General features: G+C 40.4%; 1 protein-coding gene across 17 annotated transcripts in view; it reads left to right on the forward strand.

Moving 5' to 3' along the window:
• LOC103558662 (nuclear body protein SP140-like) overlaps positions 1–25,959 on the forward strand; it is a 71,677-nt gene that overhangs the window by 18,876 nt on the left and 26,842 nt on the right. For all 17 annotated transcript variants that reach the window (XM_008531785.2, XM_070620111.1, XM_070620114.1 and 14 more), the window contains 6 exons: positions 890–1,067; positions 2,313–2,481; positions 4,757–4,840; positions 15,000–15,083; positions 19,655–19,738; positions 24,746–24,826. In XM_008531785.2, the coding sequence (XP_008530007.1) occupies positions 890–1,067; positions 2,313–2,481; positions 4,757–4,840; positions 15,000–15,083; positions 19,655–19,738; positions 24,746–24,826 (680 nt within the window). The remainder of the gene's footprint in view (positions 1–889; positions 1,068–2,312; positions 2,482–4,756; positions 4,841–14,999; positions 15,084–19,654; positions 19,739–24,745; positions 24,827–25,959) is intronic.

A 25,959-nucleotide genomic window follows, 5' to 3' on the forward strand; every position in this document is an offset into this window, starting at 1 on the left:
AGATGGGAGAGGTCTATCTCTTTTACATCTTCCTGAGATTTCTTCTAGTTGTTATTAACCAAGAAGGCTTGCGGTTCAGTGGTAGGTTCCATAATATTATCTCAGCTGATTTTTTATCTCTTTGTCTATAAACTTTAAAACAAAAAAATCTGTATTAGGTTTCTCCAGAGAAACAAAACCAATAGGATATGTGTTATATATATCCTATTGGTTATATATATCATATAGAGAGAGAGAGAGAGAGAGAGAGATTACAAGAAATTGGTTCCCACAGTTATGGAGACTGGCAAGTCCAAAATCTGTGGTGTGGCAGGGTGGGCCAGCAGACTGGAGACCCAACAGAGCCAATGGTGCAGTTCCAGTCTAAAAGCAGTCTGCTGGAGAATTCCTTCTTACTCAGGGAGGCTGGTCTTTTGTTCTATTTAGGCCTTCAACGGATTGGATGAGGCCCACCCACATTATGGTGGACAAACTGATAACTCAAAGTTTACCAATTTAAATGTTAATCTCACCCCAAAACACCTTCCCAGTTGACACATAAAATGAACCGTCCCAATATCATATCAATTCCTGTGAAGATTTTAACATTTTTAAATTCAGTGTTTTCCCTAGAGGGTTCAGGTGAAAATCTTTTTATAGTAGTTTTGATTAGCACAGGGTGAGCTCTTTCTCTTCTATGTACAAGTCTTTCTTAAGCTCAATGTTTTCTCCTATTGTACCCCTGATTATTCTCTAAGTAAATAAATTATATTTATTCTGGTCCTTCCACGAGAACACTATTTTACATGTTGGTTCTCCACTGACGATCTTTCATGTGTAAAATCTTCCAGCCAACACAAGCCTCTTGGAAACTCAACGTCTACTTTCATAACATATCTTTGTTTCTCAGGATGTTCCCAGGCGACCAGAATCCAGAGGACCAGAACTCTGTGGAGCAGTTTTTCTCTGAGCTCATTTTCAGGCTATTCAAAGAAAATAAGGTGGAGATTGCAAGCGCAATAACGAAGCCATTTCCTCTCCTTATGGGCCTCCGGGACCGCGGCTTCATCCCTGAGCAGATGTATGAAGTAAGTGAGGGGAATTTCCTCATGCTAACCAGCCCCATGCTATATTGTGCCAACTTCAGGATGCCATAAATAGGCTAAAGGGCCTCCAGTGAGTGGGGACCTTCACCTCCTACAAGTTAGTGGCTGACAGGAGAAGTGGCATCGCAGAAAACATTCCTTCTTCTGGAGTAGATGTTGGTGGAGGGCCATGGTGATGGAGATGTGGCAGGATTGGAAATGGGAATACTACATAGGTACAGAACATCTTAGGTACATAATACAATATAATAACAACAACTAAAAATAAAGTAAATAAGGGGCTGGCCCTGTGGCCAAGTGGTTAATTTCACACACTCTGCTTCGGCGGCCCAGAGTTTCGCTGGTTTGGATCCTGGGCCCAGACCTAGCACTGCTCATCAGGCCATGCAGAGGCAGCATCCCACATAGCAGAACTAGAAGGACCTGTAACTAGAATATACAACTATGTACTGCGGGGCTTTGGGGAGAAGAAGAAGGAAGAGGAGGGGGAGGGGAGGGGGAGGAGGAGGGAGAGGAGAAATTGGCAACAGATTTTAGCTCAGGGCCAATCTTAGAAAAATAAATCAATAAAGTAAATAAGTGAGCCAGGCTACATTCCATTACAAAGCCCTCTCATTTTATACACTTGAGCCTGAGATTATTGAAACTCATAGAGAAGTTGTGCCACGTTAGGATAAATTTGGAAGCAGATGCTTGCTGCTCTCTCTCCAAATTGTTTCTTGTTCTTTAGACATTTCTGAAGCCCTGGAATGCAGGTAAAGTTTAGTGGGAGGTCTTCCTGGGGATGCTGAGGACAAGGTTTCTCTTTGTTTTTGTGGACTTTCTTTGCCCTTTGGCCAGGTCTACAACAGGGGAGGGTGAACGCCTGGTTTCCTGGAGCCCTTCAGGCAGGAGGCCAGTGATTATCATCTAGTCAACAAAATGGCCCCTCATACCAGTCAGGACCACTCTTAAGGCATCCTGGCCAGGCTCTTAAAGCCCCCACACAACATTCAACTCTGAACCCAATTTTATTCTTCAAAGTTGCTCTCTCAAGTGTACATCAATGTCAGAGAGTCAGCTTCACAAAATAAGAATCTGTTTTTATGGCGGAGGCTATTTAAGAAGTAATCAGAATATATGTAACATTCTAACATTTCAGAAGAGAACAAATGATCTATCTACAATCTGAGTCTTCTATAACCTGTAAATCCATAGCTACCTAATTCTCCATTCAATATTTTAAAGGATTTTCGAGAAGCTTGTAGAAATCTGGTCCCGGTGGAGAGAGTGGTATATGATGTTCTCAGTGAACTGGAGAAGAAGTTTGACAAGAAAGTTCTGGATGCCCTATTCAGCAAGGTTAACCTGAAGGCCTATCCTGATTTAATTGAGATTTTAAGAAACTTCCAAGATGGTAACTATAGCTTTCAACAACTTTTGGGGGATTCAAGTCCATTTCGTTTACTGATTCTTTCATTCCCTTTTCATTAATATTTGACAATTATTTTATTGAATGACCACTCTGTGGCAGGCACAGAGAGAATACCATGGTGAAGAAAACACGCATAACCCGTGTCTTTGTGGAGCTTACACATAGCCGGGGGACAAACGTTAAGCCAGTAATCCCACAAATGATTGCTCAGCCAGGACCGGAATTTGGTTCTGCAAAACATAGGATTTCCATATTTTGGGGAAAAGTATGAACTATGCCCCTTTTGCAGGAAAGGAGGAAGCCCACTCTGATACTTGCAGACATGTTCAAAAATGAAAAAATTTTCTTTGTATTAGAAAACGTCATTCAGTGCAGTCCTGTGCCAACTTACTTTTCCAAACAAAGAATGGAGAAGTCACAAGAAAAGCTGAGCACATACTCATGCAATGGGGAGAGGACAGCATGTGAAAGCTACAAAGTGTGAAAGGAACGGTGGAACTGCAGAATGATGTGGCTGAGAATAGAGCATGGGAGGGAGTATTTGAAAACTAATTCTGGAGAGGCAAGTTGGAGGGAATTTTGAGGGTCTAAGACTCTTGTGCCAAGGAATTTGAAGTTTATTACTTGGGAAATAAAGAGGCAATCAAGGATTTTTAAGCAGAGAAAAAGTGAAAGAAGTCAGTACGAACAATGAGATGTGTTGATTTGTGAAGACCATACATTTATTATGTTTTTCTCATGATTATGAGATATATGGATATCTTGGATATATCTGTATATATGATTATCTCATTTCCACATTATGATATATCCAAGTAAGAGAAATGACAAAGTCAGATACTGGTCACAAATTTCAAGTCAATATTATATTTGTAACCAGGACGTCCTCAGGCCATAGATATGAAGGGAATGGCGGTTAGCTTTACTGCCCACATCTCAGGAACTCTGATTCTCTCCGTGGACCGTGAGGATCCCCCTCCCCAGGCCACAGCACCCACATCACATGTGTTAGTTTCCAGAGCTCCCTGAGCTGGGGTGACCCACATTTGAGTCTTGCCACCGCCCAGGAGCTGCACTGCCTGCTGCCTGGCCCAGTGCAGCTGCTGGCGCCTCCTGAACCCTGCTGTCCACAGGAGCTGAGAGTCAGAGGTCCAAAGCCAAGAAGCTGACAAGAAAGTGATGTGCCCAAACCTTCATTGAAATGTCTGTGCTTGGGAGCCTCCTTACGTTCTCTAGATCTGACTCATACAGTATTTACTCCCCCATGTCCTCCTCCAGACTTTGCCTGGACATGAAGTCAACGTCTTCATGAGAAAAACATCTCTCATCCCCATAGATTCTCTCTACCTTCACCCCTTCCCTACTGTTGGATCCCTCAGTGGGTCTTGCCCCCAGGAGGTGTGCCACCATCACCTATCCTTCTTGCCTGGCATCTTTCTATATTTCTTGGGTGTTTTTCCTCATGTCTTAGGAGATTTGCTTTTCCATCTATGTTTGCTGAGTCACTTTGGAATGTAGCTCTCAAGCTGGGGTGCCCTGGGCTGCTTTCCTGCACTTTTCTTGTTACCACTTCTGGGTCACTGGTACAACTGTGAGATTCACTTCCTGTTTGTGCCTTTCAGAGTGTCTTTTCTTTGTTTCTCTCACCACCCACTCACCGCGGGAAGCATTTGTTCCTCTTTAATGTCTATCTCTGTAACCAGATCATCTTCCCTGACACAATAGACCAAAGATCCCCTTCCTTTTTTCTTTTTTTCTTTCTTTCTTTCTCTCTCTCTTTCTTCTTTTTCTTTTAAAATCTCCATGCTTAAAAGATGTTGGGGCTTTCATTTTTTCTTATGAAGGTCTATTTCTCTATAAACATTGCCTTTCTCCTGAAGAAATCCCTCTGCTTCTTCCCTATCTCTGCTTGCATGCAGAATTTACAAAACACATTCCACACGTATTATTTATTTTAAATTGTTTTTCACTATTCTCTGATCAGTTTGAAGGGGGTTAAGCACTGTTGACAATGTTTCTCGTATCCTTCGTTTTTTAAATCTTGAAAGGTGCATCTCTATGTGGAACAGCTATAGGATTCCAGGAGCAACATCAATTCACAGGCTACATGAGACCCACTGAAGCCCAGGGTTCCCTGAGGGCTGGAAGATTCCCTTTGAACTACCAGAGTCAAAGATGTGTCTGGATGTGTAATTGTGAGATGCAACTCCTGGTCACTGCCTGAGATCTCTAATTGCCTTTTACTTTCTCTTCTCAGTGATACGTGACAACTTTCAATACCAAATTATTGATGAAGAAGAGACAAAGGGGATGCTCAACTTCCAATTAAACCTTGAACAAGGTAATGATGACTTGATAGAAACTTGTTTTCTCTTCTGCTAAGAGGAAAGGAGATCAGAGATCAAGAGACTGAGCTCCTGAGTGATAAGTATGTCCTGGGGAAGGGATGCAGAAGGACTTGAGGAAGCCAGAGCAGGGGTGTGTTGTATGGGTTCCCAATGAACCAACTGGATGTGAAATCCAAGAATATTGCCAGGCATATATGACAACTAAGAAGATGGAACATGAACCCAACAGGGAAGATCTCAGTGTGACCATGAGCCAGAATTAAGGGGAAGAGCTGACTGCAGTAATTTTGAGTTAGGAATTCAGTGGATCTGGGAAGGAGTAAAGGTTTGGTCCTATGTGACAAGTCCAAGTCCAAAGAGGGAGGCTTTGGTTTGTCCAAAGAAGGGACTGATGTAAATATTACTCACAATAAAAGATAAGAAGAGAGTAAGCAGTAATTGTGTGTAGAAGAGAATGTGGAAGGGGTAGTGCTGTGTAGAAAAGAGAGAAAAAGGAAAGTAAATAAGAGACGAGAGAATAGAATCGAGGGCAGTAATAAGACTAACAATAACATAGTAACAACTGCTTTCATGGACCACCAAGCACAACGTCATCACTTCACATGGATCAGTGTCTTTAATGCTCATATATGAACTATGTCCATTTGTAACCAATAACCACTATTTCTAGCTTTTCAATCATCTTCTCATTTCATATTATTACTAATAACTAATTATTACACTACAACACGTAAGACATTAATCCTGAAAATTATGAATTCCTCCTCAGTTACTATAACCCAGATATCACTTTACAAGTAGCATCTTACTTAATCTTTGTATCAATTCTATCATAAGGGTTTTGTTATTCCTATTTTTCAGGAGAAGAAACTGAGGTTTGAGAATAGTTAGTGAGTTGTGAAAGGTTACACAACTAGGACTTGGCCTATCTGGGACTCATACCCTCTCTTGCATACCAGCAAAGAGCAAAGATTCTGAGGCCTCCTTGCTGGGTTTCAAGTCTTGGCTCCACCACTTGCTTGCTTGGGCAAGTTACTTAATTTCTGTGTTTTAATCCCCTCATCTACAAATCTATATTCATATCTATATCTAAAATAGGGTTGTTATGAGAATTAAATGATTTAATTTATGTGAAGCACTTACAATAATTCTGATGGAAAGTAATTGCTGCTTACGACTATTATTATAATGCTATCTGACTCCAATAACTAAACATTTAGTCAATGCTCTAAGTTTTTCAATTTTGCTCCTCAGACACCCACTGAAAAGAAAGTTATTTCCTAGATTAGAGTAGCAGTGAGTGAAACAGTCTTTAAGCTCAAGAAAAGGTCTCCATCCTTAAGCCAAATGGTTTATAATAAATTTATTTACTTGTTAAATATTGACATTTTTTCCTTGGAAATGACCAAGGTAAGAAAAACTATAAGAATACAGCCAGTCTTGTAGAATGCTATGAATGGGTGTCCTTTAATTTGCATTTATAGCTCAGGTGTTCCATATTTTAAAAATGTATTACTACATTTGTATAACATTTGGATCTATTTTAACAATCATACTTATTGTTTTGAATAAAGACAAATTGCTAAAAGTATAAAATGTACGTTAAAAAGTACAAAGTAGGGGGGTCAAGAGGTAGAAACTTCTAGTTATAAAATAAATAAGTCATAGGCATGTAATGTACAGTATGGTGACTGTAGTTAATAATACTGTGTTAGGTATTGGAAAGTTGCTAAGAGAGTAAATCTTAACAGTTCTCATTACAAGAAAAAAATGTTTAACTATGTATGATGGATATTAACCAGACTTGTGGTGATCATTTCACAATGTATACAAATATCAAGTCATTATGTTGTACGCCTGAAACTAATATAATGTTACGTATCAATTATACGTCAGTAAAAAAAAGTACAAAAGTGGGAGCCGACCCTGTGGCCCAGTCGTTAAAGTTCCGCACGTTCCACTTCAGTGGCCTGGGTTCACGGGTTCAGATCCTGGGCACAGACCCACTCTGCTCATTGGCCATGCTGTGGAGGCATCCTACATACAAAAAATAGAGGAAGATTGGCACAGATGTTAGCTCAGAGCTAATCTTCCTCACACACACACAAAACGTACAGAGGCTATAAAAAATATATTTGGAGATTGATCTACTATTGAGGGTAGTGAGAATGAGAATGGGGTGGTGGAAGGATTAATAACAGTTATTAGTAAAAAGTAAAAGAAGGTCATCATGAAGGGAAGGGGAAGAAATTCTACAACCTTTCTAATGTGATCTAGACGACAGCCTACCTAGAGATAGAATCGCAGCGCATCTCAGTGATGGACAGCAGAAGAGTATAAGGGAAGAAGATTCATTTTGTGACCCACATGGTACAATAAAAACCCAGAAAATGACAAATGAATGTGCCCACGAATCTTAACAAGCAGGTAAGGTTGACTGACAGTCCAGCATTTGCCTGGATGACTTTGAGTGACTGTAGCACATTCAGAGAGAAAAGGGCTGTGTCATGTGTTTGTAGTTCAGAAAGGAGGCCCCAGGAAGCCAGGAATAAGGGCAGAGGAGTAGACCAGAGCTTGAGGCAAGGAGACATTTATTTACCAAGAAAAAGTGTCTGGGTTCCATGGCAAAGGGGAAATGGGAAAAAAAACACAAATAGAGAGGGTAGGACACTGGAATAGCATAGGTATAGAGAGAGCCAGAAGGGAAAAACTAGACTGAAAAAGGCGAAAGAGATGGAAGGGAAAGGCAGAAACACAAGGTGACAAGAGTAGCCAAGGAGAGAGACGCCCTCAGAATCAAGGATGCACAAATATTTTGTAGGGTAGAGGCAGCAACGGGGCCAAGACAAGAAGTAGAAATGTGAGAAAGGAGAGAAACAGAATGAGTTCTGGAAAGACCTAAAAATAGGCAGAGAAAACATGGAAAAAACAAACTTCCACTCCTACTTCACACCATCCACAAAAAATAATTCGAGTTGGATCACAAAGCTAAAAGTTAAGGCTAAAACTGTAAAGCTTCTAGAAGAAAACACAGGAATGTATCTTTGCAAATTGATGGTAGGCAAAAATTTGTTACATAGGACACACAAAGCATGAATTATAAAAGAAAAACTTAGTAAGTTGGACTTCATCAAAATTGAAAACTTCTGCTTATCCAAAGATACCATTAAGAATAAGAAAAGGTGGAGGAAGGGTGGAGCAAAATGGCGGGGTGAGCTGACCCGGGATTCTCTCCCCTCCAAAATACAACAAAAGATTGGAAGAACTGAATTTCAGAGAATAAACATAATGCCAGCTCGTTAGAGACCTACAATACCAAGAAGGTGGAGATCATAACCTTGCTTACACCCTCGGAGGCGCTGGAACGGTAGGAGAGAACATCGCTCCCTCCCCTAGAGTCTGTGATCGCTGCGGCGCGGGTCGGGAAGGAGCGGGGGAGGGGCCGCGCGACCGGGGATCATCCAGGACTCCTGCCGCTGGTTCAGTGGAGACCCGCTGATGGGGGAAAGCTTCCGTCCGCGGGGACCCTATAAATCAAGGGCCTTGGGAGACCAGAGAACAGAACTGATCTGAACCCAGACCGGCGCGTGTGAGTAACAGCCCCTCCCCCACAGCAAAGCCAGTGGGCGCAGCCATCTTGCCCTGAAGGTGGAGAGCTAACACGCCGCTCTCGACCCCCATCTAGTGGCGACAGGCTGTAACTGTAACTGAATTCTACCACCATGAGAAAAAACCGCTCCTCTACCATCCAGCAATTTATAAAAGCCCCAGACCAGAAGGAAAACAATAAAAACACAGAATTAAGTCCTGAGGACTTGGAATTAGGTAAACTAAGTGATAATAAATTCAGAGCAGCTATAATCAAAAAACTCAATGAGGTAGAGAGAAAGATAGAGAAACAAGCCGAGTTCTAGAGTTACTTCACAAAAGAAATTGAAATCATAAAGAAGAATCAAACAGAATTGCTTGAGATGAAAAACACAATGGACCAGATAAAACAGAATATGGATTCCCTGAATGCCCGTGTAGACAACCTAGAGGAGCAAATCAGCATAATCGAGGACAGACAGGCTGAATGGTGCCAGACAGAGGAAGAAAGAGAACTAAGAATTAAAAAAAATGAGGAAAATCTCCAAGAGATAATGGATTCAATGAGGAGTAAGAACATAAGGATCATAGGAATTCCCGAGAATATGGAAAAGGAAAATGGAGCAGAAAGTGTGCTTAACGAAATTATTGAAGAGAACTTCCCAAATCTAGGGATCAACAGAGAAATGTGTGTAGAGGAGGGTTTTAGATCTCCTAGATTTGTCAATGTAAAAAGACCCACCACAAGGCACATAATAGTAAAGTTGGCAAATAGGAATGATAAGGAAAGAATACTCAGGGAAGTAAGGAAAAAAAAGAGAATAACCTATAAAGGAGCCCCTATCAGACTGTCAGCGGATTTCTCTACAGAAACCCTACAAGCTAGGAGAGAATGGAATGATATATTCAAAGCTTTAAAGGATAAAAACCTTCAGCCAAGAATACTCTATCCAGCAAGAATTTCCTTCAGATATGAGGGAGAAATTAAATCTTTTCCAGACAAACAAAAGTTAAGGGAATTTGTAACTAAAAGCCCTCCATTACAAGAAATCCTCAAGAAGGCTCTCATACTTGAAAAAAGAAAAAAGGGAGAAAGGGGACACAAGCCACAGACTAGGGAGACCGATGGATAGAACCAGAACAGGATAGCAAATATTCAGCTATAGCATTAGGGTAAAAATAAGGAAACTACCAAAACAAGGATGATCTTAGCACTCTAACTACAAATTAATAAGATGAGTTGGAATAAAAAATGAAAATAATTATTTAGGAGGGGAAGAGCAAAGGGTCTAAATCAGTATTGGTCGAGTAAGTAAGAGACCACCAGAGAATAGACTATATTATACACGAGATTCTAAATACAAACTTCAAGGTAGACACTAAAATAAAGTACAGAACAGAGTCACAAATCATAGATAAGGAAAAATCTAAGAAACCCAGCATAAGAAATTGCAGTATTAAATGGATAGTCTAAAGCACACAGGAAAAGAAACACAGGAAAACAAGATAATGAGCGACAGATTGACAGCATTAAGTCCACATGCATCAATAATCACTCTCAATGTGAATGGATTGAACTCTCCAATAAAAAGACACAGAGTGGCAAAATGGATTAAAGAACAAGATCCAACAATTTGTTGCCTCCAGGAAACACACCTCAGCCCCAAGGACAAACACAGACTCAGGGTGAAGGGGTGGAGGACGATACTTCAAGCAAGTAGCAAGGAAAAAAAGGCAGGTGTTGCAATTCTCATATCAGACCAAGTGGATTTCAAAATAAGACAGGTAAAGAGAGACACAGAGGGACAATATATAATGATCAAAGGGACACTTCATCAAGAAGAAATAACGCTTATAAATATCTATGCACCCAACACAGGAGCACCAAGATTCATAAAGCAACTATTAACAGACCTAAAGGAAGATGTTAAAAACAACACAATAATAGTAGGGGACCTCAACACCCCACTCACATCAATTGACAGATCATCCAGACAGAAAATCAACAAGGAAATAGTGGAGCTGAATGAAAAACTAAAACAATTGGACTTAATAGACATATATAGATCACTCCACCCTGAAGGAGCTGAATACACATTCTTCTCAAGTGCACATGGAACATTCTCTAGGATAGGCCATATGTTGGGAAACAAGGCAAGCCTCTACAAATTTAAAAAAATTGAAATAATAACAAGCATCTTCTCAGATCATAGTGCTATAAGGCTAGAAATTAATTACAAGAAAAAAGTTGAGAAAGGCACAAAGATGTGGAGACTAAACAACACACTACTGAACAAGCAATGGATCATTGAAGAAATTAAAGAAGAAATAAAAAAATACCTGGAAACAAATGAAAATGATAGCATGCCATACCAACTCATATGGGATACAGCAAAAGCTGTATTAAGAGGAAAATTCATCACAATACAGGCATATCTTAACAAACAAGAAAAATCCAAAATAAGCAACCTTAAAGCACACCTAACTGAACTAGAGAAAAAAGAACAAATGAAGCCCAAAGTCAGCAGAAGGAGAGAAATAATAAAAATCAGAGCAGAAATAAATACTATTGAAACGAAAAAGGCAGTAGAAAGGATCAATGAGACAAAGAGCTGGTTTTTTGAGAAGATAAATAAAATTGACAAACCACTAGCCAGACTTACAAAGAAAAAAAGGGAGAAAGCTCAAATAAACAAAATCAGAAATGAGCGAGGAGAAATAACAACAGACTCTGCAGAAATACAACAGATTATAAGAGAATACTACAAAAAACTATATGCCAACAGAATGGATAACCTAGAGGAAATGGATAAATTCTTGGACTCCTACAGTCTCCCAAAGCTCACTCAAGAAGAGGCAGACAATTTGAACAGACCAATCACAAGGAAAGAGATCAAAACAGCAATCAAAAAGATCCCAAAGAATAAAACCCCAGGACCAGATGGCTTTCCTGGGGAATTCTACCAAACTTTCAGAGAGGATTTAATACCCATCCTTTTCAAGCTATTCCAAAAAATTAGGGAAGATGGAACTCTTCCTAACACATTCTATGAGGCCAACATCACGCTGATACCAAAACCTGACAAGGACACCACGAAAAAAGAGAACTACAGGCCAATATCACTGATGAACATAGATGCAAAAATTCTAAACAAAATTTTGGCAACCAGAATTCAGCAATTCATCAAAAGAATCATACATCAGGATCAGGTGGGATTCATACCAGGGACACAGGGATGGTTCAACATCCGCAAATCAATCAACGTGATACACCACATCAACAAACTGAGGAATAAAAACCACATGATCATCTCAATAGATGCAGAGAAGGCATTTGACCAGATCCAACAGCCATTTATGATAAAACCTCTGAACAAAATGGGCATAGAAGGAAACTACCTCAACATAATAAAGGCCATATATGACAAACCCATAGCCAACATCATACTCAATGGGCAAAAACTGAACCCCATCCCCCTGAAAACAGGAATGAGACAAGGATGCCCTCTATCACCACTCTTATTTAACATGGTACTGGAGGTCCTGGCCAGAGCAATCAGGCAAGAAAAAGGAATAAAAGGAATCCAAATAGGGAGGGAAGAAGTGAAACTCTCGCTGTTTGCAGATGACATGATCTTATATATAGAAAACCCCAAAGAATCCATTGGAAAACTGTTAGAAGTAATCAACAACTACAGCAAAGTTGCAGGGTATAAAATCAATTTGCATAAATCAGTAGCATTTCTATACTCCAGTAATGAACCAACAGAAAAAGAACTCAAGAATACAATACCATTCACAATCGCAACAAAAAGAATAAAATACCTTGGGGTAAATTTAACTAAGGAAGTGAAGGACCTATATAATGAAAATTACAAGGCCTTTCTGAGAGAATTGGATGACGACATAAGGAGATGGAAAGACATTCCATGTACATGGATTGGAAGAATAAACATAGTTAAAATGTCCATTCTACCTAAAGCAATCTACAGATTCAACGCCATCCCAATCAGAATCCCAATGACATTCTTTACAGAATTAGAACAAAGAATCCTAAAATTCATATGGGGCAACAAAAGACCCCGAATTTCTAAAGCAATCCTGAGAAAAAAGAACAAAATGGGAGGCATCACAATCCCTGACTTCAAAACATACTACAAAGCTACAGTAATCAAAATAGCATGGTACTGATACAAAAACAGGTGGACAGATCAATGGAACAGAATTGAAAGCCCAGAAATAAAACCACACATCTATGGATAGCTTATCTTTGACAAAGGAGCTGAGGGCATAAAACGAAGAAAAGAAAGTCTTTTCAACAAATGGTGCTGGGAAAACTGGAAAGCCACATGTAAAAGAATGAAAATTGACCATTTTTTTTCACCATTCACCAAAATAAACTCAAAATGGATCAAAGACCTAAAGGTGAGACCTGAAACCATAAGGCTTCTGGAAGAAAACATAGGCAGTACACTCTTTGACATCAGTATTAAAAGGATCTTTTTGGACACCATGCCTTCTTAGAGAAGGGAAACAATAGAAAGAATAAACAAATGTGACCTCATCAGATTAAAGAGCTTCTTCAAGGCAAATGAAAACATGATTGAAACAAAAAAACAACCCACTAACTGGGAAAAAATATTTGCAAGTCATATATCTGACAAAGGCTTAATATCCTTAATATATAAAGAACTCTCACAACTCAACCACAAAACATCAAACAACCCAATCAAAAAATGGGCTGGAGACATGAACAGACATTTCTCCAAAGAAGATATACTGATGGCCAATAGGCACATGAAAAGATGCTCATCATCGCTGATCATCAGGGAAATGCAAATCAAAACTACACTAAGATATCACCTTACACCCGTTAGAATGACAAAAATATCTAAAACTAATAGCAACAAATGTTGGAGAGGTTGCAGAGAAAAAGGAACCCTCATACACTGCTGGTGGGAATGCAAACTGGTGCAGCCACTATGGAAAACAGTATGGAGATTCCTCAAAAAACTAAAAATAGAACTACCATACGATCCAGCTATCCCACTACTGGGTATTTATCCAAAGAGCCTGAAGTCAGCAATCCCAAAAGTCCTGTGCACCCCAATGTTTATTGCAGCACTGTTTACAATAGCCAAGATGTGGAAGCAACCTAAGTGCCCAGCAACAGACGGATGGATAAAGAAGATGTGGTACATATATACAATGGAATACTACTCAGCTGCAAAACAGAACAAAATCATTCCATTTGCAATAACATGGATGGACCTTGAGAGAATTATGTTAAGTGAAATAAGCCAGCGAGAGAAAGGTAATCTGTGTATGACTCCACTCATATGAGGAATTTAAAACTATGGACCAAGAACAGTTTAGTGGATACCAGGGGGAAAGGTGGGGTGGGGGGTGGGCACAAAGGGTGAAGTGGTGCACCTGCAACATGACTGACAAACATTAATGTACAATTGAAATTTCACAAGATTGTAACCTATCAATAACTCAATAAAAAAAATAAGCATAAAAAAAAAAGAACAAGAAAAGGCAAGTCATAGACTGGGAGAAAATATTTGCACTGCACGTATCTGAAAAGGGATTGTACCCAGAATATATAAAGAAATCCTACAAATAAATAATAAAAAGACACACCATCAATTCAAAAAAAGCTCAAAAGACTTAACAGACACTTCACTGCAGAAAACATAAAATGGCCAATAAGAACATAAAGTGTAGGATGTCATTATCAGGGAAATGCAAATTAAAACCACAGTGAGCTACCATTCATCCACTAGAATTGCTAAAATTAGAAAGACTGACAATGCCAAATATTGGGGAGAATATGAAGCAATTAGAACTCCCATATATAGGTTGCTGGTAGGAATAGAAAGTGATATGACCACTTTGGAAAACCGATAGTCTCTTATAAAGTTAAATCTAACCCATAACTCAGCAGTTCCACTCCTAGGTATCTACTCATGAGAAGTGAAAACATACCTTCACACAAAGATTTATACAAAAAAATTTATAGTAGCATTATTCCGAATAGCTAAAATCTAGAACAAATCTAAATGCCCAGCAACAGGAGAGTAAATAAACAAACTATGATATATATATAGACTTGAATACTATTCATCAATATAAAGGAATGAACTACTGATAGATGTAATGACATGGATGAATCCCAAAAACATTGTGTTGAGCAAGAGAAGCCAGTCACAAAAGTACATGCTGTGTGATCCTATTTGTATGAGCGTCAGTACAGACAAGTACAGTACCAGAAAGAAAGGACTTAATGATGATGGAAATCAAAACAGTGCTTGCTGATAGCTTAAAATCATCACAAGAGAACTTTCTGGCATGGTGGAAAAGTTCCAACTCTTAACTGTGATCTTGGTTACACAGCTATCTTGCACTTAGGATATGTGCATCTCAATGAAAAAGGTGAACAAGGCTCTGTTGGGGCTCAGGTGGGGGTCCTTGGAGCTTGAACATCAGAGTTCAGCTTGAGTACACAGAGGTCTCTTCTCTGGTCACTATCTGAGTTCTGTCATCTTCTTGTCCCTCCAGTGTCCTGTGAACACTTACTTCTCCAAATGGATAATGTTAGAGGATTAGAAGATAGACCCAGCTTATTGCCATGTGATGTACAAGGTAACTATCATTTAATTTATCAATTCCATATTAAATCTTTGTTTCCTTGTCTTGATGGAAACAAAGCCTACATTCTGTCTCCTATCCTAGACCTCTGGTAGCCCCCATTTCTACCTGTTCTTACCTGCCCACAGATGTGAGAGAGACAATGAGAAAAGGAATCTGAGCTCCTGAGTGATAGAGTATCCACTGATGGAGAATATAAAAGAGAAAACGGAAAAGATAGACGGGAGTAGATGACAAATTACATGAATGGATCCAGTTTTCATAAAATCCTATCTCCTAAGTTGGCATGGGGGATAATTTTCAATTAATTTCGCATAACAATTAAGAGGAACTTGGAAATAACATGTTATGTCAGGTTCATGTGGGAGACCTTCATTACAGAGCTGGCCAGTTGAAGGTCCCTGGTACTACAGTCAACGTCCAACAGGAAAGTTTTGGACATGATGAGAGGGGGGAACCTGGAGGATGAAATCACAGTGAGAGACAAAATTTGAAATAGTATAGGCATTCAGAAGGGAAGGTAAAGTGTGAGAAACAGAGAAGGCGGGGCAGGAAGTGTAAGTCACAGCAGAGAAGAAATAAACTGAAAAACCTTTCAAGGATCAGAGATAAAAACTGAGAGAAAATATATAGAAAGAGAAAGATGGAGAGGAAAATAAATACTGAGAAATGGGCAAAGTCAGGGAGAGGTACAAAGGCAACTATGTAGAGAAAGTTAAAGGAGAATGGATGGAAAATAGGTTGAGAGTAAAGAAGCTAAAAGGGAGAGAGGAACAGACTGGGGCATTGTAGGTTTGAGGTAAGAGCACTGGATATAAGCAGCTTTTGGCACAGGCATTGACAATGTTAGCTGTGAGTTTTCAGATTAAACTGTCCCTTATCATCCAAGTGGCACTTGCAAAATGCTCAGATTTCAATAGGCTCTCCTTGAATATTCCCATGATTCCCAAGACCATATCTCCACCCTAGATTATCTTCAGAGTCCATTTATCCATGAACCTGAAGACCATGGGTCTGATAGATATCTACACTTGAATCCTTTCAAGAACCTTAAACTCGGCACTTCCAGAACTGAAAGCAGCATCTTCATTGCTCAAGCTGGATCTAACCTCTCCTCATTCTTTCCCTCAGTGATAGATCACTATTGACCCATGGTTTTTCAAGTTGGAAACCTAGGAGTCATCTATGACTCATCTTGCCCTCAAATATATGCCAGTTACTCACGGTACATAGTCATTTCTCCTTCAGAATATCTCCCACCTGTCAATCTGTCACATCCCCAGGGCCAAATCTCCTATCCAGCTCTCTGTCACTATGACGGTTCTCGGAGCAACAACCTTCTGCTCAGCTACTCCCTCTAATCTTGCTCCCATCAACTACATTGTTTGCATTTCAACTAGATGAGGCATCTGAAAAGAAAATTAGACTGTATTACTTTCCTACTTAGCTGCTGCTTCCTTTTTTTTTTTTGAGGAAGATTAGCCCTGAGCTAACATATGCTGCCAGTCTTCCTCTTTTTGCTGAGGAAGACTGGCCCTGAGCTAACATCCGTGCCCATCTTCCTCTATTTTATATGTGGGATGCCTACCACAGCATGGCATGCCAAGCGGTGCCATGTCCGCACCCAGGATCCGAACTGGCGAACCCCAGGCCGCCGAAGTGAAACGGGCACACTTAACTGCTGTGCCATCGGGCCGGCTCCCTACTTAGCTTCTTACTACACTCAGGATTAAATAAATATGTCTTTTAGAGGCATCCAGTGTCATCCACAATACACCACCTATCTATTTCCCAGCCTCATCACCTGCCTCCTACACTATTACTTCAAGATAGAATAAACTTTCTTTCCCAATAATTTTAATTGTTAAATCTCTCTTTCATATCTGAGGCTTTTCATATACTTTCTGCCTAATTCAGAACTGTCTCTATGTTCCACTACTCTCCACTTACCCTTCTCCGATTTGGTTAAGCCCTCTTTAAAAGATACTGTCTCAGGAAGGCCTTTCTTTAGAAAAAGCTAGAAAGGACCAATTGATAGACAAAGAATAGGAAAGAAAGAGCAGCATTAGAGAAAGCAAGAGAAAAAGTTGAGGGAACTGATAAGAAGAGAGAAACACACCAAGAGAAAGAGAAGCTCCAAGAGACACCAGCACAAAGAAACAGAGGCAGAGACGGCTCAAATGTACAGAATCAAATGGAAAGGGAAAAAGGAGAAAGAGAACAAGGTGTAAGAAAAGGAAGATTCCCCATGATGGATGAATTATTCTCAGCCTGTAGTGAAGGCTGTTGAAGCAAAGTTAACTTTCAGATGAGGTTGTTTTGAGGAGTGGAGCATTCCAGTTTCTCAGGCTTTCTTTGTTTTCTTATTATTTTCTATCTGTGATTCCTTCTTGGTCATAAATTGAGATATCTGAGGGATTTCATTCCTTTCAGTAGAGGACAGAAAGGGCTGTTATGAAATCTGTGATAGAGAAGAGCCTCAGGAAGCCTTGAGCTCCCTACCGAGACAGGGTCCAGGTAAGGAAGTGAGGATGGCCAGCCCTGGGCTGCAGAGTGTCAGGTGGCTAAATTCAGAGCTGATGTTTCCTATGTTTTACTCCACTCATCCTCCACATTCAAAGGATCCAACGTGTCCTATAATCCATGAGTCACATAAATGTTCCTAAGTGCATACTCCAGTAGAAATATGCTAAAGAAAGGTGATGTCTTTCATACCTATTAATCTCAAAGACTTGAATTTATACCTACCCTACTTTATTTCCTCTAGAGAATGAAAACTGTTTCATTCTTTTTTTTAAAAAAAAAAATAATGTTATTATTTTGTGCCTAACTTTGGAAAGCCCCAGAAGAAACATGGTCCTGGAGATCAACTGCTCTGAAATCTAGATTCGAATTTTTATCAAATGTTTTTCGTTACGTTACTGTTATTGTTCAAAGAAAATTCAAAGAAAAGAATTTTGGCAAACAAGATGTCATTTTATCTCTACAAACTTGTGAATTCAGATGGATAAACTGTTGCTTTTTCCTATTTTATAAAGAAATAGAAGCACTGAAATGTATAAGGGTCTTTGACTAGGTCAAATTAGCCAAGCAAGTGGATCGAGCAGCATTCTCGATGACTCACTGCGATGATGGCCATGAGGGGCTGGCAGAGGGTTAGGGCCAGGGACACCTGGGCAGAATTCACACAGGAGACCCCAGGAGGTCTACACCCAGGGGAGTGGATCAGGGCTCAGTGTAAGGAGATTCTCATCCAACAAATATATTTTGGTGGCAGGAGCAGGGGAAAGCACAAAGAGATGGTAGGATTGAGACTTGCCATGTGGGATGCAAGAGATCTAGAAAAGAGATAGAAAGAAAAACTGAGCCACAAGTAGGAAAAGTGATAAAGAGCATGGAAGACCAATGAAGAAGAAAAGGACAGAGAGGGAAGCCAGAGAGTCAGAGAGACATACGATCTTTCACAGCATAGAAGCAATAGTGTGTGGGGACAGAAAAGGAGAAAGGATGTGACTGAGGAAGAACAAGAAGGAAAAGAGGCAGAGCCTGGCTCTGGTGAATCTTAGGTGAAGTCCTTGGAGCAACTGTATCTTTTTCCCAAGGAGAAGCTCACCCAAGTGCTGAACACCAGAACTCAGCATGAGCACCCTGAGGTCTGTTTCCTCACCACCATGTCTGGTTGGTCATTTCCATGTTTCTCTTTAGTTTACTGGGAGCACAAAGCTCTCCAAAGCACTAATGGAAGTGATGCTGAAGAGATACCCAAACTGCTACCAGGTGATGGGGAAGGTAATTATGATTTAAATGATGAGTTACGTCATTAAATTTGTTTGCCTGTCTGTATGCAAAGGACATTTCCCTTCCTTCCTCCCAACATAAGGACACACTTTTCTCAGCTTCCAGTTACTTTTCCCAAGTGTGTGGGAGGCAAGGGGGAAAAAGAGGCTAAGCACCTTAATGGAGGAGCTCCTCCATGGAGAATTTAAGGGCACAGAATATAAAATGTATATTGAGGTACCAAATGGAGTTGCCTAAGGGGGCCCAATTTTGTCTAAATGTGCATGGAACCTAAATACTACCAAGTTGGGATTTGCGAAGAGAGAGAGAATTTTAAACTTGCTTCCCAGGGATTGCATAGGAATAATGAAATACTATGTATATGAAAGACAAAAAGGAAGTGAGTTAAAAGAATGGCGCAAAGAGGTAAAGAACATCATGGAGGAAGAAGACGACAGAAGTACAAAGAGATGGTAGAAGTCAGGGAGAGAATGTCACAGTCAAAGAGATTCCCGAATAGCTTCACGGTACAGAAGCAGAAATGCGTGGAAACAGGCTTAGAGGGAGGGAAAAAACAGAAGGAGAGAGAAGGAGGCGGGGCAAGGGCCTAGCAAGGTGCTGAATGGGGCAGAGCAAAGCTCGGTTGATGCAAACCTACTTTTATTCCCCAGGAGCAGTTCTCCTGCACTCTGAACATCAGAGCTCGGCTGTACTCTGAATATTGACCACATCCAGGTAGACTCTAGGTCATTCTCAATTGTCCCTCATGTTCCTGTTTCTCTCTTCAGTGTCCTGTGAACTTGTAAATCTACAAATGGATGAAGGAGAAGAATCAGAAGAAATGCCCAGTTTACTACCTTATGATGGAGAAGGTAATTAGGATTTAAATGATAGATTATCTAATTAAAGCTTTATTTTTCTATCCATACAGAGAAACACCTATTCTTCCATCTCCCTTCCTGTTGCCCCACCCACCACCCACCCATCCATCCATCTGTACACCCATCCATCAGTCCATCCAACCACACTCATATACACACATAGACAGACTATGCCCAGCTTCTGGTTGCTTTTCTCGAGAGACAGAAGCAGTGAAGGAAGGATGAGCTCAGACTGGGTGAAGTTTCCTGGATATAGGCAAAGAGAGGGAGAATGAAAAATATTGATGGAGTTATTAAATGAAGAGAGACTGGAGTGGACTCTCAATTTCACCTAAATAAAATTTGAATCCAAATATTACCAGGTTCGTATGTGTTATTAAGAAGGAGAAATAATTTTCAATCTACTTTCCCTGAGATTGTGCCAGAAACATAGGCATAATGAGTGTAATTGCAATATAGAAAACTTGTGTGAAGGACTTTTGAAATGGATCTGGCTTTGGGAAGGATCACAGCTCATTTGTCAATGGCAAAGACAAGAATCTTAATGATATGGGAGAAGAAATATGTGAGATGAACAAAATATATGGAAAGGCTGAAGTTTAAATTTTTAGATTTAAATTTTAGGTTGAAAAATTAGAAACAGAAAGTTAAGAAATAGAACAGATAGAAGCAGGGAAACGAGAACCACAGAAATGAGATAAGCTCAATAATAAAACAATTGTAGAATTAAAAAGGTAGAGTACATGATTTAAGAGAGAAACTCAGAGAGGGAAATGCTAAGGAATGGAAAGAGTGGGTAGGGGCATAAAGTTATACCTAGAGAAAAAAATAAAGGAGAACGAACAAAAAGTCAATAGAGTAGGGACACTGAGTACAAGGGATAAAGTCAGTTTGGATATTGTGGGAATTAAGAGAAGAGTTGGTGCACAGAAGCAACTTCTGGCACTAGGAGTGGAACATGGTAGCAGTGAGTTGTCAGATTATGGTGTCCTCAAGTCTCAAAGTGGCACTTTTTGGTAATATATTTAGAGGCAATGGGACTTCCCCCAGCCATTCTTGTCTACACCCATCTATAACTTAATAATCCCAAAGTTCCTATCTCTGGCCCACTTGTCTTCTAAGCTCATTCACCTGAGTGCCTGAATAAGTTTGTGCAGGGATCTGAAAGCCATCTCCATTTGGGCGTTTTTCAGGAACCTCAATATGAGACACTTCCACAATTTCATAAGCCATCTTTGTAGACTCCATATCTGCCTTCTTTCCTGATGTTCCCTATCTGAGTGTAGAACACTATTGTTCCATTCTTCAAGCAGAAACCTGGGAGTCATCAGTGACTCATCCCCCGCCTCAACTCACACACCTCATATATCATCTATTTTAGTCAACTATACCTTTAACTTGTCTCCACCTGTCCATTCCTTTCCACACCCAACACAAAAACTCTAGACAAATATCTCTTTTCTCTGGAACTAAAGCAACAGCCTCTAGTCTCATATCTTCCCTTAATCACGCTCCCATCACATCCGTTAACTCCCATCACATCCTCTAACTCAACTAGATGACTCTTTGAAAATGCAAGCTAGCTGGCTTATCTTACTTTTCTACCTTAAATCAAGAACATCTTGTTGTCATAAGGATTAAATCCATTTTCCTTCCCATGGCTCCAGCCTCATGTCTGCCTCTCCTGCAATTAATTCAAAATCTGCATAAAACTTTGCAGTAATTTTAATTTTTTGATTATTCTTTCTCATCTAAACTTCTGCACGTGCTTAGCCCTGTGCTTGGAACAGCTTTCTTGGCTCACTCTGCTCTCCATTTTGCTCACTAATCTGGTGAAACATGTGGAAATTACATACTTTTCCAGAGTGCCAGCTCTAGAAAGCAACAGGACCAGAGACAGGGAGAGGACGTAAAGCACAGCATCAAGGAAGCAGGTGGGAGAAAAGGGGGGTGGGAATAGACATGGGAAAAGAAACAAATCAGGAGATTCCAACAGAAAGTTACATGGGTAGAAACAGAACAAGTAGAGACACATGGAAAGGGTGAAAATGAGAAAGAGAACAAGGGATGGGCGACAAGATGTGCAAGGTTTCTGACAGTCTCCATCAGATTATTGGATTGTCAAGAGATCCTTTTACTTCACAAAACCTTAAGATACAGGCATGCTAACTGTTTAACCTCTTTTATGGATGGGGAGATAAAGACAAAAACGAAGGCAGATTATTTTTGCAAGGGCAAAGTAGCAAATTCGAAGAGGAAACACATCCTGGGTGTGTTGCTGAGCGTGACGGTTGTGTGAGGCCAGCTGGCAGTCACAGCAGGGTCATGTGGCCAGAAGATGAAGAGGAAGCCCAAGAAGTTCTGCAGGTTCCCAGGGGGTGAACCAGGATCCAATATAAGACTTTAAGAAAGGAAAACAAATAATATTAGTGGGGAGGGAACGGAGACTACTGAGAGACAGAGCACATAGGCATGGACCCAAGCACTTGGGCTATGAGAGATCTAGACTAAAAGAGCTAGGAAAGATAATAAGAGAAAAGAGATACAGTGTCACTGAAAAAACAAAACAAAACAAAACAAAAAACAAGACCTAAAAACAAGAGACAGGAAAAGCTGGGGGGAGAGAAGTTCAGACAGTCAAAGAGATGCACAACTAGGAAACAAAAGAAGTGTGTGGAGGCAGAACTGTAGGTAGGACACTGAGAAGTAGAGAGAAGGAGAATGAGGTGCAACAAGATGGGAAAAAAGCAGAACAGTTGGTGTGGGTCCCAGGGACAGTGCTTGCAGCAGACATATCGCTTTCCCATTGTGGTTGGCATGAGCACGCTCAGGTCTGTTTCTGATCACCCTCTGTGGTCCATCATTTCCTTGTTTCTCTGCCATGACCTGTGATCCCAAATCTCCCCACATGACTCACAAAGGAGAACCAGAGAAGGTGTTCAGCCTACTGCCAGCTGAGAGAAGAGGTAATTACGATTTAAATTCCCAACAACCTCAATAAATCTTTGTTTTCTGGTCAGCATGGGGAAAAAAAATCTCCCTCTTCTCCTGTCCTACCATTCTCTTCTTCATATTCACACCCATACAAATAGAATTGTGTCCGTTTTTTGTTTTGATTTTTTTGAACCTGTGAGAGAGACAAAGGATAAAAGTGAGCTGAGCTCCTGAGCAGAGAAGGTATCTGTGCATGGAGAAGGTAGGGAAACAGAATATGCCAAAGGCAGCTGGGGCACAAAAGCAGAGTGCCTGGGTGAATTTATAAAGGCACACAAAAATTCAAACATCAGCAGGTTATGGCAAGTGAGACACGGCGATTATTTTCAGCCTACTTCCTTAAGTAGCAGGAACACGGAAATAAGCTTTGTGAATTGATTGATAGGCTTGCAATTTAGAAAGTTCACATGGGAGACTGTTAAGGTAGAGCTGATGAGGGAAGGCTCTCTGGGGTGGTGGTCCATGTGAAAACGGAAGAACTTTTGTCCCTTTGGGAGAAGGGATCTGTGAGAATGAGGAAAATATATAAAATAATGGAAATTTTGTAGGCACCCAGAAGGATAAGACCCAGAGGAGCAGAGATAGAAAAGGAGAAAGTGAGAGGCAATGTCGAAAGGGGATAACCTCAATAAGAAATGAGATACAGAGATAAAAATTAGAGAAATTATATAGAGAGGCAAATAAATACCAAAAAAAAAAGTGTTGAAGGAAATTATGTAGAGAAAGAGTTATATCAAAATAATTCAAAGATCAGTAAAGCGTGACAACTGCTGTATAGGAAAGAGAGAAGAAAGTTGGGATCCTGTAATGCTGAAGCACAAGTCACTAGACTGGAGCATCTTCCAGCAAAACGGGTTTATCTCAGGAGTGAGTTTTCAGATTAAGATGTCCCCACTAGAGAGAGGTGCCCATAACATACTCCAAGAGTAATACTCCTCTCCCTGGGCAGTCTCATCTACTCTCAGGTGACGAGTGAATCTCAAGTGCATGCCTGCTAGGCAGACCTGTCTTCCCAGGTCATCCATCTGTGTACTGAAGACATTTATCCCAAGAACTTCTCCATGCCTTTCAGGAACTGACACTTCCAAAATTGGAACCAATATCTTCTTCCATGAAACTGGAAATTCTTCCTTCTTGAGTTTACTCATTTTCAGTCAAAGGGCATGAATGTCCCATTTTCTCTTGCTCGCATCCTACTCATTTTCTTCACTTTAGTACAATTGTTGTTTGCAAGATGTAAATCAGATTATATTACTTACCCACTTAAAATTGGTGGTAATCTTTATTGCCTTAGGATTAAATCAGTTACTTTTCCTGTGGCTTTCTGTGCCTTCTGTTCACCATGGGGCCCCAGGCCATTTCTTCTGCCTCATCTCTGACGATAGTGTAAATATTTTCAGTGATTGCAATGTTCTGATCTTTCTTTTATATGTGGGCCTTTGAGCAGCTTTTCCCTGTGTTTGGTGGTGTTGCCTTGGCCCACTCTGCTCCTTAACCCATTCCCTGATCAGGGTATGTTATACTATTTCAGAGATGTCTCTCCTGACACCCAGTATGAGAGAGGGAGCAGGAAGGAAATAAGTGAGATGGGGAAAACAGATAAAGAGCAGTGTCAAGGGTGCAAGAGAAAAAGAGACAGGAGCAGAGGAGATAAAAACACATCAAAACAAAGAGAAGCATCTGGAGATACTGGCAGCAGGAAACAAGGGCAGAGACAGAAAAAACGTGCAGAGCCAACGGGGAATGTGAAGAAGTAAAGAGAGAATTAGACCTATGGAGAAAGGGGGAGATGGTGGATGGTTCTCAGCCTCTGGTGACAATGATAGGAGTGAGTCAACCTGGAGGCCAGGTGAACCCAAAGGGCAGACCAAGATGGTCTGGGACAGGCACAGTCCCATCTAAGGAGATACTTCAGCTTCCCATGTCTTCACTAGGAGTTTTCTTGCCATGATGTTCCCTTGGTTGTATGCTGAGACCTCCAATGGATTTCATTCCTTTCTGCAGAGGACGGCAATGCCTGTTCAGAGACCTGTGATGCAGAAGAACCCCGGGAAGCCTCGAGCTCCCCACCAAGATGTGGGCCAGGTAAGGAAGGGGGGGATTGCCAGTGCTGGGCTGCAGGGTGTCAGGCAGCTGTATTCAGAGCTGAACAGCATGACCCTTATTCTTAGAATAAACTTGTTCCCTCTTTGTGTTGTAGTAGATAAATGCCAAGAAAAGAGCATCTTTTTTCTTTTACTCTTTATGCTTATTTATACTAAAGACTCAATAATGTGATCTTAACTCCTGCCCACCTCTTATTTTCTATAAAGAATAAAAGATACTTATCTAGTGCTTAGTAATAACATTATTATATTGTCATAATCTTGGATAGGTTTCAAAAGAAACATGGTTCTGAGATCTACTTGTCAGAAGGAAAGATCAACAACTCTCAAGCCCAAATTATAGTTTTTGTCACATGTTGGTCATCAGGTTATTGGATTATATGGCACTTTTTTCTTTTCAAAGAACTTTGGTGAGTGAGGCTCCCTCACAAAACTTTAGGACTTATCCAGGAAAACTGTTATTATCCCTCCTTAGAGATAAGGAAATAGAAGCACAGGAAAAAGGATACTTGTTTTTTCCTGAGATCAAAATAGGAGGAAGAGCAGAGGCCCATGTCCTGAGCATCTCGTTGCAGGTGATAGCTATGTGAGGTTAGTAGGAGGCCGATGTGGTCATGCAGTCAGAGCCCAAAGGGAGACCTTCAGGCTTCCAAGGGGAATGGAACAGGGCCTGATGCAGATAAGCTTCCGCTTCACAAATAAAGAATGTCAGCAGGGAAGGGAAGAAATCAAGAGAGACAATGAGAGAAGGAATGGATCCTGCTAGAGGGGTTGGAGAGACTTGGAGGAACAGAGCTAGAGAGAATAAGGAGAAAAGAAATCAAGACCACCATCATTTGATATCTGCAAATCATATATCCCATAAGGAGTTAATATCCACAATATGTAAAGAGCCCATTCAACTCAACAACAAGCAAACAAATAACCCGATTCAAAAATGGGAAGAGTATCTGAAGAGACATATTTCCAAAGAAGATATACGGATGGCCAACAGGCTCATGAAAAGATGTTCAACATCACTAATCATTAGGGAAATACAAATCAAAACCACAATGAGATATTACCTCACACCCATCAGAATGACCATTATTAAAAAGACAAGAAATAGGAAGT

This window comes from Equus przewalskii, chromosome 5 (genome assembly GCF_037783145.1).
Source record: "Equus przewalskii isolate Varuska chromosome 5, EquPr2, whole genome shotgun sequence".
In the NCBI taxonomy this organism is placed as follows: Eukaryota; Metazoa; Chordata; class Mammalia; order Perissodactyla; family Equidae; genus Equus; species Equus przewalskii.